General features: G+C 26.9%; 2 protein-coding genes across 3 annotated transcripts; one reads left to right on the top strand and one right to left on the bottom strand.

The window, feature by feature from the left end:
* Positions 1 to 262: 262 nt before the first annotated feature.
* On the top strand, positions 263 to 4,183 carry LOC124426850 (lipoamide acyltransferase component of branched-chain alpha-keto acid dehydrogenase complex, mitochondrial). Its single transcript, XM_046969009.1, has 5 exons — positions 263 to 476; positions 1,436 to 1,560; positions 2,712 to 3,249; positions 3,404 to 3,799; positions 3,899 to 4,183. Exons 1-5 carry the CDS (start codon positions 435 to 437, stop codon positions 4,133 to 4,135), a joined length of 1,338 nt encoding a protein of 445 aa, XP_046824965.1. The 5' UTR covers positions 263 to 434; the 3' UTR covers positions 4,136 to 4,183.
* A 2,409-nt stretch (positions 4,184 to 6,592) lies between these two features.
* Positions 6,593 to 13,691, bottom strand: LOC124426784 (protein lap1-like). 2 transcript variants are annotated; one of them, XM_046968894.1, is made up of 12 exons: positions 12,980 to 13,691; positions 12,623 to 12,882; positions 12,322 to 12,509; positions 12,052 to 12,187; positions 11,682 to 11,971; positions 10,897 to 11,608; positions 10,447 to 10,637; positions 10,268 to 10,381; positions 9,738 to 10,188; positions 8,856 to 9,643; positions 8,707 to 8,778; positions 6,593 to 8,524 (listed from the first exon to the last, which is right to left on the bottom strand). In XM_046968894.1, exons 3-12 carry the CDS (start codon positions 12,475 to 12,477, stop codon positions 8,348 to 8,350), a joined length of 3,087 nt encoding a protein of 1,028 aa, XP_046824850.1. In that variant the 5' UTR covers positions 12,478 to 12,509; positions 12,623 to 12,882; positions 12,980 to 13,691; the 3' UTR covers positions 6,593 to 8,347. The 2 variants fall into 2 exon arrangements, with proteins under 2 accessions (XP_046824850.1, XP_046824848.1); XM_046968892.1 differs by having other exon boundaries at positions 12,322 to 12,512; positions 12,980 to 13,687.
* Positions 13,692 to 16,734: the final 3,043 nt, after the last annotated feature.

The following is a 16,734-nucleotide window of genomic DNA, read 5'->3' as shown; positions in this document are numbered from 1 at the left end:
TAATACTAAAATACATATTATAATATATTTTTTTTAATATAATTAATCATCTGTTGATAAGAAAATACGTACGTATAAAAGTCTTTTAGAAATGAAATAAGTTAAAAGATTATATATACACATATACATATATATAAGAATGATATTTATTAGTTATGTTTACGAGAAACATACAAACATAGACGCTCCTTATCATTTTACCACCATATATATTTACTACCATTATATAAATATTCACTGAATATTCGATATCGTAACTGTTCAATGATAAATGATGATAACTACTGGTTATCACCATAACTCAAGGTCTTTTGTTACTTCTATATTTCAGTCGTTCCGAAACATTTCTACGCTTTTCCTCGTGTCTCTTAGTCGCGGAATCTCTTTCTTTTTATTATTTTTTTATCAAAATTAATCTCTCTTTCAAAATTGCGATGGCTTTCGTTTTACAATTCGGCTCCTCCATTCTACGATCGGTAAAGTATACGTTTAATATTTCTGCTTTGTCATTGTAAGTGTCAAAAATAATGTGTGTATGTGTGTATGTGTGTGTATTTATATGTGAGAGACAAAGAAAGAAGGGAAAACTTAAATAGAAAAAGGAAAACAAAATATAATAGCAAAATTGAAAAATATTGTAAAAAACCAATCAGTGTTTTCGTGATTAAATTCTTTGTTTAATATTGTGTGTGTGTATGTGTGTGATATTATTCAATGGCTGTCATTCATAACTTAACATTTTTTTCAATATTTTTCATTTATTACATTTTCTTTTTCTTTCTCTTTTTTTTATGCTATTCAGTCATAATTATACAGAATTCAATGACCTTAACGCATTATGCAAGATTATTATATCTGTATATAATAATCTAATAATAACTAAATACTATAATAACTAGTTAAGTTTAATAAGAGAGATGCAAAAACAAGTTGTTGTCTTTAAAGGAAAAAAAAAATAGTTAATGTGTTAATGTATGAAAATGATTTTTCGAGTGTGTTTGATGATGATTTTCTGTCACCTTTTTATATTCATCTGTATACCTATATGGCTATGAGCCAAAAATCTTATTGCACATGAATTCCTTTTTCAAAATTTTCTTGATCCTCTCGAGAAAATCTCAAAAAATATCATAAAAATCGTGTTTTTTTTATTCTCATTAATATTTTTATTATAGATCGAAATAATGTTTAAAAAAATAAATAAATAAAATGATTAACGAGATATCATTTAAAAATTAATCAAAACATAAAAGAATTTCGATAGATGTTATCGAAAAAATTTTCGATTCAAATAATATCGAATTGAATTAATTGAATGAATTAATATGTAATGACGTTTCTGCGAGTACTTTAAATCGAGCGTAGATAGTTTGATATATATCGGAATATCCGAGACGAAAGAGAACATTTGTCTATCGAAAAACGTTTATTGCAGAGTAAAAACGCCTGTACGTCGAAGCGCCGTTTCCTGTCGCTGAGCTCTCTTCGATCAGGCACCATTGTCCCATTTAAGTTATCGGACATCGGAGAAGGCATTCGAGATGTCATTGTGAAGGAATGGTGAGTAAAGTGTTATTTGAGTGATTTTATCCCACAAGATCGACGTTTCCCTTCTGTTTACTTATAATTTATCGAATTTCAAATGAAATGAGCAAACAACTTCAAAGTGCATTAATAATTAATTGAATAATACGAAATACCTTTCTATTGGTTATCAATCGATCTCAGAAAAAGATATGACTCTTCAATAATAAAATTATCGATCCTTCGAAAAAAATTGACATTCTTCGTATCGATCATTCATAGATATCTCACAAAATCGACATTTCCCTTCTGTTTACTAACGATTTATCGAATTTTAAATGAAATGAACAAATAATTTGGAAGTGGATTAATAATTAATTATATAATGTGAAATATTTTTCTATAGCTAATCAATCGATCTTAGAAAAAGATACGTTTTTTCGATCATAAAAATTATCGATTTTTCAAAAGAAATTGGCATTCCTCATATCGATCATTCGTAGGTTTCACACAAAATCGACGTTTTCTTTTTATTTTCTTATGATTTATCGAATTCCAAGTAAAATGAACAAACAATTTATTAATTACATTAATAAGATTGGTCAACATTAAAAATCTTTTTGACCTGAAAATAATCAATTTATATTGATTTCAACATAACCAAAATGAATATAAATTTCAAATTCATTGTTAGCTATTGATTGTTAGCAATGGCTATAGCCCATTAATGCTATAAGAGTAATTTTATGAATACTTAAAAAATTTGAAGTCCAGACAGCACGTTGGTGCAACTGAGTACATAAATGCTGAATCGTTGTTATTCATATTTTGTTTATTGTCTCTTTATAGGTTCTTTGAAGTAATCGTGGTGTTCATTTAATGTTTGTTTTCACTATGACCGCATTACTAACGGTTGAATGTGCAAGTATTATATTTAAAAAATAATAGATAATAAATAAATTCTAATGTCATACTCGTTTTTCTCATTCCAAAATTAAATGGATTTGACTATTAATATTAATGAAAGAATTTCAAAATATATTTTTGTTGTACAGTGTAGTATAACATAATAGTATATTATAAAATATTTTTCTATTGATAATCAGTTAATCATAAATAGATATTTTATTATAAAAAATGTCGATCATATGAAAGAAATTGATATTGCTCGTATGAATGATCTGTAGGTTTGTAAAACCAGGTGATAGAGTATCTCAATTCGATAACATCTGTGAGGTCCAAAGTGATAAAGCCTCGGTATCGATAACTAGTCGTTATGATGGTTTTATAAGAAAACTTCATTATAAGATAGATGAGATCGCTCTTATTGGAGAACCTTTGGTAGACATCGAGCTCGACGAGGAAAACATCGTCGAAAAGGAGCAAGAAACGAAAACGATGGAGACGGGAGAAGAAAATGACTGCGTGGAATTAGAAAAAAGGGATGATAAAGCGAATTCAGAACGTTTGAAGGATATCCATTCCGAAAAGATTCAGATCATTGCAACGCCAACTGTCAGAAGACTGGCTACGGAGAACAATATTAATCTTGCTGAGATCATCGGCACTGGTAAAGATGGACGTGTCCTCAAAGAAGACGTACTAGAACATCTTGAAAAATTCGATTTAAAAAAGAAAATTGAGGATGTTTCTCGGCAGCCTGGAAAAATGATTCCAATAAAAAAATATTCCAAGCATATGTGGACAACTATGACACAATCCTTGGTACCATCTTTTTCTCATTTTCTTTCTTTTTGTTCTCTAATATATTTTTTTTTCACTTTTTTTTATCTCTTTTTCCCTAATATTTTCTCTTTATCTTTTTTTCTTTCCCCTTAATAATCCAACGATAAAAATAAAAATCTTTACGATTTTTCAGAATATACCACACTTCGTCTATAGCGACGAATGTGACATTACCAAATTGGTACGTTATCGAAATGAAGTGAAAAATTCATTCAAGGAACAGGGTATTTCTCTATCTCTAATGCCTTTTCTGATAAAAGCTGCCTCGAATGCTTTGCAAATAATTCCCGAATTAAATGGTTGGGTCGACGAAGAGAAGCAATGCATACAAATTTCTGAAAGACATAACATCGGTATAGCTATGGATACTCCGGAAGGTCTAATTGTTCCAAATATAAAGGACGTTCAGAATCTCAGTATTTTGTGTATCGCTAAAAAATTGAACAGGCTTCAAGAACTCGGTAAGAAAACATCGATTTCTTTGGCTGATCTAACCGACACAACTTTTTCCTTGTCCAACATTGGTGTGGTAAGTTTTGTTTAAAAATAAGAAATGTAATTTTCTTCTTCCTTGTTTTTTTATTTATTGTCTAAAATTCAAGGAACATTGTCTTCCATTTGTTCACAGATCGGAGGTAGTTACGCAAAACCAGTGATTCTACCTCCGCAAATAGCGATCGGAGCTTTCGGTAAAGTACAAAAGTTACCACGTTTTGATGAAAAAGATAACGTGATAGCAGCTAATATAATCACCGTTAGTTGGGCTGCGGATCATCGAGTGATCGACGGTGTTACGATGGCAAAATATTCGAACTTGTGGAAATATTATGTACAACATCCCATCGAATTAATGTTAAAATTATGAAATATATTTCATTTTGTTACGACAATAATAAACAAATTGGCAGAATTACGTTGATTGGTTGACTATAAACAAGAATCTTTAGCAATAAGTTCATTATGTATAAATTGATAATCCGATGATCTAACTAAAAGTTACTTAGATTATCGCTTAGAAATTGTTTAGGATATATTGGAATAAATCAACTCTTTTTATTTTTTTCTTTTTTTTACGTAAATATTTATTTCTTTATTTATTGCTGCACAACCAAATAGAATCTTTTTCGTACAGGTAAAATAGTTATCTCAACATATTAAAAATGTTGCGCTCGGTTCGGCGTTCATTGGCTTAGATTGGCTTATGATGGACCGACCGAACGCTGACATTTTTTATTTTATTTCATTATTATTATTATTTTCTTTTATATATATACATCGATCTATTACTAGTTATATCATGTATGTATGTATATTTTGAAGTATGACAATCATATCAAACATGCACGCTAATAAAGTGGTGGTACTAATAGTCGATGCAAATAATTATAACTTTTTTTTAATAACGATACAATAATCGAGGACGTACCAATAACAATGTAAATAGTACGCTACGTTATTACGTTAGATTAAAACACGTTGATGAGGACCTAATAAAAATAAAATGTTTTCACAAATAAAATAAAATACAATATCAAAAGTATAAGGACGAGTACGACCACTTGATTGATTTCCCATTCGCTTGACATATTTATTTATGTACATTTGCGCTAAATATTATCCCTTTTTTCAATCATACACTAACATTCAGTCATTTTGTCAAACACCACCTTAAAGTGTTTCGTCCAAAAGATAGTCAGTCTGTTTAATAGTTAGAATAGTAGAAAAAGTTGTATATATATAATATATTAATGGTCCAAATCCGTTTAATACTTAATATATGTTTTAGTGATTGTTATTAGCTCACTCTATTCTCTGTCGAACGAAAAAACGTCCCCCCTACTCCCATTGCTTTTCATTAACTTAATTGTATTGGTGGTCCTAAAAAAATAAACGTACAGAAAAAATATCTGTTCGCTTTAATAATAATACTTAAGAACATAGAAAGAAAAAAATAAATGTCGTTTATAGTGTCTATCATGTACAAAAAAGTCACAAATTGAATTTGTACAAAGATACAAATAATAATAGTAATAATAATAATAATAATAATAATAATAATAATAATAATAATAGTAATAATAATAATAATAATAATAATAATACTAATAATAATAATAATAATAATAAGAATAATAATAATAATAATAATAATAATAATAATAATAATAATAATAATAATAATAATAATAATAATAATAATAATAATAATAATAATAATAATAATAATAATAATAATAATAATAATAATAATAATAATAATAATAATAATAATAATAATAATAATAATAATAATAATAATAATAATAATAATAATAATAATAATAATAATAATAATAATAATAATAATAATAATAATAATAATAATAATAATAATAATAATAATAATAATAATAATAATAATAATAATAATAATAATAATAATAATAATAATAATAATAATAATAATATAGACGCGAATATAAAAAATGGTAGTATTTACGATGTAACGGTATCGCTTGTCACACTGCTAGTTCATGAATAAATGCACACATACGTAAAATGTGTAAATGTCATTGTCTGTTATGACTAGGTTTAGAATTTCTCTATATAACACATAACGTACATACATAAACGTGATACAAAGCTGCTCTCGTGCATAAAAAAAAATAATAATATAACTATAAGTAAAGATAGATAATCTTAAGAAGTAGTTCATTTTTTTTACAAGATCTTCATCTCTTGTTCATTAACTTCCACAGAAATGTATTGTATAATCTTATACAAATTAAATCAGATATATTAAGAATCATCGCAAAAAATAATTATATTTATGTTGGAAGTACGTAGATCGATTAATCTGCCTGTTTTTCTTTTTTCTTTTTTTTAACATATTAACTTGTATATCATTAAAGATTTGCACTGGAGTATCGTATATTACAACTTATCGTATCATAGTTAAATATATTAAGTAACTACAAATACCTACACATTTAGAAATAAGAATTTCAAAAAAGATTTTCTTTGTCCCCTTGTTAGTTACTCTTTTTTTCTTATTGAGTTACGTTAAGAAAGAAGGAACTGCTTTGAAATGATATACATATGCGTGTAAGTTCATCTTTGTAAAATTTATACATTTAAGTGCAACTCTCTCAAATGCAATTCTTTTCAAAATGCATCTTGTATCTCTTTTGTATAATTTATCTTCTTTATGTAACTAACAATTCCTTATAGATTCAAGCAATATAGTATAATTGTTTAAGATATATAACCAATATCTTTTAGACAGCTGAATCTATTCAGTTTGGTGAATGTAAATTTATATATACCTATATAAACATGATTATTATTTAAATGCAACAACACACTGTGCAAATTTAGTTATATACTTGTGTTTCATTATAAATGCAGTAATCTAATCTAACATTGTGTGTATGACATGATGTAATAAGATTAGTATTAAGTATACCAATTCCAAGAATTGGATAATTACATATATATAACTCCAACTTAAAGTAAAATTAAAGTATGGATTGATAATATATGTGCGTGTAGATATTATTGCTTTCTTTAAAAATTCAAATTAAATTCAAATAATATTGAATTTCTAACTTTTCTACAGGTTTTTATTCTAATTAATTTTATTAAAATTATATTAATTGGAGCTATCTGTTCCTTATATGATTCTAAATATTTCATTATATGCTACTGTATACTTCTGTGACAATTTTATACTTGTCAATACATCTTTATAAAAAAAAAAAAAAATACTGAAAATATAATATCCTACTATCGACTGTTATAAAGCATAGTTTTTAAAAGATATACATTTGTTTCTCAAAATCATGAGATAAATCACAACCATGATAATAAGTTCTTATTGTTAGTCTGTTAAATTATTATTTGTACCAAGTTAAGGCTAAATATTATAAAATTGTTTAAATCACAAGAAAAATAACTGTACTTTGTAATGAGGAGCCTTTGTAAATAAGAGGAAAGAAATACAGTATATACATACTGCATATATCTAACAACATAAATCTAACAAATATACACATATAATATTGTGTGAAGAATCCAATCAGTCACAGATAATATAAAAATATTAATAACTTTGATGTGATCAATAATAATGAACTGAACTATATAAACATTGTTACTTAATACGGCACATAGAAGAATATCTTTTTCTTCTTTCTACATATTAACAAGGTTCCTACAGAAAAATATTATTTTATAGTTTTAATTATCCATCACATTCGCACAAAATATGCTTCTATATTCTTTAATAATTATGAGATTAATTTGCTTATAAATACAAATGAAAATATAATATAATAGAATTATTTGCATATTTGAAAATACACATACATATTTATCTTGTTCCAAAAGTTATTATACATTGTGATATAAATTTATAAAAGTTATAGAAAATATAAGATAATATTCGCGCGCATCACGAATTATCAAGAATATAGCAAATTATACATTTTGCAGAGACAGATATACGTATGTCTGTAGAAACCCTGTTCATCTATAATTAATAAATCTTTTATATAATTTATGCATAACATGTGTGTGTATTTATCTATATGTATGTGCATAATTAATAAATAATATTTTGTTTTCTGGCACATTATTAATTCTCGCAAAAGAGAACAAGTTGACATAATTCAACTGTTTAAACATCACAGAACTGCATACAAATATGAAGTTCTGCTTTTTAGATAGTTAAGATTCAAGAAAGAACCTTGTCTAGTCTTCTACTAGTAAAAACACGTTTATACTGTAAGGACCAAATACTATATCTCATTCCATAAAAAATGTTAAAATTTTAAAAAATAACATATTCAGACATTATTATATAGATCACATTTTAGTTTGCCCAAGTATCTCCTCAAAAAGCTTAAAGTTATTGCATACTATAAGCATTTTAAGTATCAATTTATACATGGCATTCTTAGCAAACATACAACACTGGGATACAGTTACATTCATTAATAAATTTGGTTTTAGAACATCCAGGTGAAAACTTCTATGTAGATCGCAATTTTAGTTTTATACTCGATAGTGTACTTTTAAAAAGATTTTTTATTTTTCATTATTGATGACGACTGATCATCATAGATACCACGGCACCAGTAGCTCGAAGAACGGCAACTGCATTATTATGATCAGATTTGGTGAAATCTATTCCATCAACTTCTAAAATTTTATCACCAGGTCTAAGAGTACCTTGAGCTGGGCCATCAGGATTTACTTTTGTCACAATAATACCCTGAGATAGGAGATTCATGTATGTTCCATGATCGTTATTGCATATACATATATATATGTGTATATATATATATATATGTATGTATATATATGTATAGTGTGTGTATACATACGTACGAATAATTAAATTAAAACTTTTATTGATTATAACCATAGAAAATATTAATGTCGAATACAACTTACAGTTTCAGCTCCTGCTACACCACCAGCTATACTAAATCCAAGACCAGGGTTTTTTTTTACTTGAACAGGCAACTATAAAAGAGTAAACATTATAATTTTTAACAAATTATAGTATTGCAAACATTAGTACATATTATAAATTAACGTACCACATTTGCATTTTTGTGAGGTCCAAACATCCATTTAAATCGTGGTCTTCTTTCTAATGTTAATGGTTCATTGGATATCTTATGTACTTTATTATCTAAATTATTTGTGTTATTCAAAGATTTGTTACTAGCTGAAAGTAACGTACTTCTATCGGAGCCTGCATCGTTTTCAACATCCATACAATTTGTAATAAAAGAATCAGAATTATGACAAATATCGTTCGTACTTGTTTCGTTTTTTACTATATTTTCCACTTTATTATCATTTGTATTATCACATGATATATTATTATTTGAAATATTGCCATTTGCTATTTTCTTTAATTGATTCAAAGTTTTTTCTTGTGAAGAAAGTGGACTCCTATACTTCTTTCCTGTAATAGGAGATGTAGGTATACTTAATACACTTAATGTTTTCGGCAAATCGCATTCTTCCATAAGTGAGTTTACACTTTTATTCAATGTATCATTGTTGCAATTAAAGTTTACAGTATCCGAATGTTTTGTTCTTAGAACTGGAATTTTACTTGGTTTAAAAAACCGATCAGTCTCAATTGTTTGATCAAGATTTGTTGTCTCTGGCGATGATACAAGATCATTAGTATTAAGTGCCATTTTTTTTTCATTAGCTGAAGCATTACTCGTTTCTTTATCACTCTTTATAGCTGCATGAATATATTCCTCTATTTTAACAGGTTCTATATTTCCATTTGAGTTTTGGATATCATCAACATTAGATATGTTAGATGTATTTTGTAAGTTTGTTACATGATTCTCTTGATGTAATACTAAAAAAAATTCAAAATCATTTATATTCTTATTATCCTATCATTACCATAAAATAAGATGTGTGTATATGCGTATATATGTATTAGAACTTACTATTATTAAATTGTTGAAAAAGTGCAGCCTTTTTGGAAAATGCAGCTGCAATATGATATGGTGGTGGAACTGGGGGAAATTCATTTGATCTTACTTGATCGTAACTTTTCCCATCAATAATAATAGAAGTATTATATGGTTCTATAAATTTATCAGATTCCACGATCTTAGCTATATTTGCTTTAGAGTATTCATCTGGCATCCAAGTAGAATTTACGTAATCTGCTACTGTAGGTGTCTTGGCAAGATAATCAGATGTAGGATTGCGTACATATTTTGCTTCTCGAATATCGGGACTCTTTTCTTTTGCAAGTACTGTTTTATTAGCCTCATCTGAAGATTCTTCTGAATTGGAGTGTTCTTTTTCCTGATGCACTATTGATTTTGCAGAACTATTAATCTTACAATCTTTTGGTAAATGATCAATTGTTGATATAGATAAAGATAAACTCTAGAAATCAAATAACATTTACATTAGGATGTCTGTACTTAAAAAATATGTTTAAAAATTTGTTATTGAATGTAAATACCTTATTAGTAAAACCTTGTGAGAACGAAGTTCCAGATTTAGATGCATTTTCTAAAGTAGATGAAGGTTTTGTAATGATAGCTTCTTTAATCATTGTCTGCTGTTCTAAATTCATCTGAAATTGTAAATTTGTATTTATTATAGAATTTTACTCAATTATATAATATTTTCTGAACATACTTTTTGGTCATGTGTAGTTTGATGATGTAAATTGCGAGCATGCCTAGCAAGATTACGTAATTCTTTTGGATAAGGAGTAGGTGCTCGATGAAGTTGATTGGGAACTTCAGATTCTACCTCAGCAGCGAAACATATTCTTTTCCCAGATCCAATTATCGAGCTTGAAATTGGTCCTACAGCTTGTGCCATTTCTAACAATAACAAACGTAAACGATTTATTATAACATTAATTTATATTATAAAGAAATATATATGTAAATTTTACAAACTAAAATATTAATTAAAGAATTTTGGTTTATTCTAATTTACTTCATTAATTATACTTTACCATTTCAGTCTTCATCTTGCTGATCATTATCCACTATAGCAGCAGTAATATTTACAGTATTTATATAAGTTTACTCACTAAATGCACGCATGTTACATATTATGAAATGAATCTAAACTTACGTTCAAGATCTTGACGTTGCTTTTGAGGTAACATAAAGCAACTCAATACCATCATATCTTCTTCACAATTAAATTCTTGTTGTAATGGAACCAATGGTTGACTTTGATTATCACTTAACCATAGTGCTTTTAAATTAGTTAAATTTAACATGGAAACTGGTAAAAATTTGATACAATTATTCACAAGATTAAGTACTCTTAACGAGGATAAATGGCCCATTTCTGGCGGTATACACGTAAGATTATTTGATCGTAAAGAAAGCAAAGATAACGCAGTACAGCTTCCAATTTCTGGTGGTAAACATCGCAAATAGTTATTGTCTGCATTTAAACAATGCAATTTTCGTAAAAGTCCTATAGAAGACGGTAAATACTCAAGGAAATTCTTAGTGATTATAAGCTCTTCTAAGCTTGACATCTGACCAATGTCATTTGGCAGTGCATTTAATTGATTGTCATCAATTTTAAGTGTCACAATTGTACGTAAATAACACAGTGTATCTGGAAGCTGATAAATTTCATTTGATGAGAGGTTCATTATTGATATATCTCTCCACCCTCGTATTTCTGATGGAATAAGATGTACTGCATTCATAGTGCAATCAAAATGATTTAAACGATATAGCTGTTCAATATTTGGTGATATACGTCGTATATCATTACCATCTATCCATAATTCAGTAAGATTAACAAGATCACCAACAACTTCAGGCTACAGATAAAATTAAAATTCAATAATTAAAAAAAATTGTATAACAATAGTCATCCATTATTATTATACTTACTAATTCGGTGAAATCATTGTTACCAATATCAAGCCTTTGCAAATTTATCAAACGACTCATGCTTTTGGGAAGTGTCATCATATTATTTTCTCGAAGTTCCAATGTCCTTAAAGCTGAAAGCCGCCCGAAATTAGCTGGAAGATATTCTATATATGCATCATTTATATATAATTCCCGTAATCCAACAATATGTGTAATAGCATCAGGAAATCTTTCAAAAGGATTAACACTAATATCTATAGAACGAAGATTTTTACATTCTTTTATACTATCTGGTAACTCTTTTATACCTGAAATAGAGAGATGATTTATAAAATTAATGTATTTCATTTAATTTTATATATAATAAGAGTATTAAATATATACTAACTGTTTTTGCTTAAGTCTAAATATTCAAGATTAATTAACGATGCTATGGCGGGTGGTAAAACAGTAACTTCATTATCACTAAGGGAAAGAATTCTCAATTCATGGCACTGGAAGAGTGGTCTTGGAAGATCCTTTATCTGCAGAATATATTGTAATGTTTTATAAAAGAATTAATCTATTATAAAAATTAAATTAAATTAGCAAGTAAAAAATAATATAGAAATACATTATTAATAATAATTGAATTTCAACAATATAACTGTATATTTACCCTATTGGCATCAAGATATAATTTTTCCAATGTTCTTTCATAAATGAACACATCAGGTGGTACATCATAAAGATTACAATGATTTAATTGTAATTCACAAATATCTTCTTCCTGTGCTCTCAGACATGCAGCGCACTGCCACCAGGCACTACCCATTTCATTAACTATATACGTGAGCCAATGTTACCCTGCTAATTATTTAATTAATAATAATTTGATAAGATATAATAATATATCAATATCATGAATATGTTCTATAAAACATAAGGTTATTGAAATCAAAAAGGTATTGTAATATTACCTGTTGTCTGTTAAATAAGTTTGAACATTTAACACACAGTGTTTCAATGTTTATTTCCGTCAATTATAAATATACATGAAAAAATACGTTCACATAGAAATCATTAAAATCATTCAGCCGTCATGGGGTCGACATATCGTTTTTTTCGAGATGGTCGTGAGAGATTTATGTTCCCTCGCACCATTGCGACTCGATGAAACACAAGATATCAAAGATCAGAAGATTCTTTGATTAAAAAAATATAACGATAATAATTGGCACTAAAGAAATGTCAAAAAATGGAGGTTATCGAATATTTTTCTTAAATAATCTATTCTCCTTCACATCATAAACGTTTTAACATTTATTTATACTTACCATACTGACATTTGACAATTTCAAAGAAATTTAATGTAACGTAATATATTACAATATGATTTTATTATTGTAATAATTTGATGCATTTGAATAGTCTCAAACTTTTTATTTCACAAAACAACTTTTATCATAGCATAGAACATTAGATAGAACAAACGAATCGAATGTTTTTTATCCGACTAGTATACGTACACACATCAAGTTATAAATCATTTGAAATATTTCACAGAATCATTCGTATATATTAAGGTTGTTCATCACCTTTCGTTCGAAGCGTGACTTCAGCGACAAGTATGGACAAAATATGAACTACAAACGCAAGCGGGAAACATTTTCTCCACCGTATGCTTATCGTATCGATATATAAACTTGTATAGGTTATACCCTCTCATGTGTGACCTAACAATTGAATTGGTATATAATAGAAATTTATGTACATAGTAAAAATAGTAGTACATCTAACAAAAGCAGAAAAGATCATATGTTAAAACTTCTTTGAAGATAGATTAATTGAAAAGTGTTTGTTAACTGTATAAATTTTATATTTTTTGTTTCTGATTAAACTCATATAAGCAATTAAAGCTTATTTAAACAATTATTAGCTCGATATAACACATTTACAATAGAACACACAAGGATATAAAATATTATATACATTATGCTAAAAATAATATTGTGCATCTAGATCTTACATAGATCTTACGTAGAAATTATTGCATATGGAGATTCACAAATTGACGATGACTCTATTATTTTTAAATCAAATTAAATTTCAATCGCGTTCAATACCTTTTGGAAAAAAACGCGACAAATCAGTAGTACTACGAAATCTATTTAATTGAAAAATAGTAAAGAACCATTTAAAATTTCATCAAATTGAAAAATTTTATCTTCTTCCATATAAAGACTTAAATTAGTATTTATTCAACACAATCGATTTTAAATCGATAATACCGCAAAATCTATTTTTCATATCTACGTATTTCATTATCATTTTTATAATCCGCATGAATCATGAATAAATCTATATTTCTATAAATATAATTTTCAAATATCTGTAACTCGAAATATTCCGCAATTTATATCGAAAATGAAAAATTCTTAATCTTTAATCTTCCTGTAACAGCATGCAAGTAAAAAATATGACATATATTTAAGTATGCTTGTTTCACCGTCATGTGCGTCTTTACCTAGCGCAGTTTCAATTGCCATATCTTATACGTTTCGTAACTATGACTTTAATCTAGAGAATTTAAATTTATAGAAATAAGAAATTAATGAAAAATAATTATGAAAAATAAAAAATGAATTTAATTAAACTTAAAAAAAAGAAATAAGTGAAAAATGTATACAACTTGACTTTAATAATAAAAATGCATAAAATATGAAATAATCCTATTTGCATATGCATGGAAAAATGGGATCGAAGACGGAAAATGATATCATCTTAGTTTTTCAAATTTACCGTACACCCATCATCATAAAAACATTTTGAGCGAGAACATAGTAAAATTAAAATATGACTAAGAGCCATTCTTGAAAGGTTCGAAAATAACTCAATAGCCTACAGTTGCTCTCTAAGCCATAGTTTGTCGGAGTCTCTTTGGTATATAGCCTCTTCTTTGTTTCGTACCTTACGAAAATGCAGGGCATTCCATGACAACGATTAGTGCTAAAGAATTAGAATCATCTCTGATTCTAAAATATGGAAGGAAAACGACAATCCAAATACAATCCTGAAAAAATAACTTGAGCTTTTTGTAGGTTGTTATAGGTTGAGTTTATTTTTAATGATGCACTGACTCTAATGCGCGATAATTATTTATTAATAGCGAGATGACGCTCTACTTAATTCGTGAAACTTTACTGTCCTATGTAAATATAATCTATGTGATCGTTAAAAATATTTTTTTCAAAGGTTCAATTCAAGTATACTTGTTATTTAAATCGTAAAATGCGATTAAATTTTAATCAATAAACAAGCATTGCTTCTACTTCATGATTTTTTATTTATTATTTTATTGATTATTTTACAATAATCAATTCCTTCATTGCTCTGCGCATTAAAATTCCGAAGCAGAAAAATAAAAATAATATTATTAATATCATTATTATAATAAGAAATTGTTGAGTATATTGAGGAAATATTTAATATAAAAATTACTATCCGACACATTACTACTTCGCGATTATGTGTATTATTATTTAAATATTAGTTAGATATACTCCATATATATTATACATTGTTAAAATAAATATAAAATAATTTAAATTATATGTTATTTAAGCTTAGTCGTGTAGAAGGTCAAAACTTCGATGTTTACTTGTCAGAATATAAAAGAAAACTGGTTTAATAACCATAAAAATCATTTGAGCGTTCGTTTTTGTTGATATTACATGCAGTTAATAACTCCGAGTTAAAAACTTATGTTCATTGAAATATCAAATTAGAATTACTTTATATTTAACATTTGTTACGTATTATGTAAAGTTTAAACGGATGTACTATTATTTAAGTATTAGTTCATTATATTCCGTGTATTTTTACATTTTTTAAATAATTAGAAAATTATCGAAAATATAAATTATTTAAATTTAACCACATGCATAGAGAGAATTTCGATGTTTATTCCTCGGAATGTAAAAAAAAGAATACTATAGTACTCGAAAACTGTCAAAATCAATTGAAAGTTCGTTTTCGTTGATATTACATACGATCGACGATCCCTAGATTGTAATTTAGATGTATTGAAATATTAAATTAAAATTATTTTCTATTCAACGTGTGTTACGAACTATGTAATGTTTATAAAAATGAATAAACAATTATGATAAATTATTTTTTTATAACTATTAAAAACTAGTTAAGTTCTCTATAATATATATCGCTAGTATATTTTAGAAATTTTAATAGAATTTTAATAAAATTTTTAGAATATTTTAAAATTTTAGAAATTTTTCTAAAATTTCTAAATCTCAGAAACTATGATTCTTAAGCACTAATGGCTAATCACATATTTCCTTTTTTTTCCATAGAATCACCTGTTCAAATCTCATTAAAATTCCCGAGTGAGTTACCTTGGTTTCTCCGTGTGACATTGCAAAGCACGTTTTTATGTTTGGAATGGATCGAAAAATTTGAACATCAATTTATGCTCACACAAGCAAGTAATCATCTACTTCACGGAGCGACATACACCACTTAGCATATACATGAAAATCAGTATGGGGGTACAAGCTTCTTCTCTTTTATCGCAGATTTCAAGAGGCGCCACTATACAAAACTTATATTTTACGAAAAATGTCGAAAGTAGCATTTACGCCAACAATGAATCCAAATGTAATACTTCACCGATTTTGATAAAAAAGGTCTCATTTCAAAGATAAAGTTTTTAATATGGAAATAACTTTGTCGAATTTTTGAAAAAGCTTTATATCTCTATATAAACGAAGAAACATTATTTTTGGCACAATTTTTTTCAAAAAAAATAAAACCTTTTCAAAAATTTTTTGAAATAAATGTCAAATTAGGTAAAACCAAAAAATATTAAAAAAATATTAAAGATAAGAAAGACTACATCATAAGATTGTTTTTCATATTTCTAACTAAAAATTTAAAAAATAGTTGTTTCGTTTCAAATTCTAATTCAAAACGACTATAAAAGAATTTGACCGATATATATGGCGCTTCAATCGTAAATGAATATTCCTTATCCTTATATATTAAATTATTAAAATTCATAAAAATAATTATT

This window comes from Vespa crabro, chromosome 9 (genome assembly GCF_910589235.1).
Source record: "Vespa crabro chromosome 9, iyVesCrab1.2, whole genome shotgun sequence".
In the NCBI taxonomy this organism is placed as follows: domain Eukaryota; kingdom Metazoa; phylum Arthropoda; class Insecta; order Hymenoptera; family Vespidae; genus Vespa; species Vespa crabro.
The sequence above is the reverse complement of the archived record's forward strand: the minus strand, read 5'-3'. Positions and strand labels throughout refer to the sequence as shown.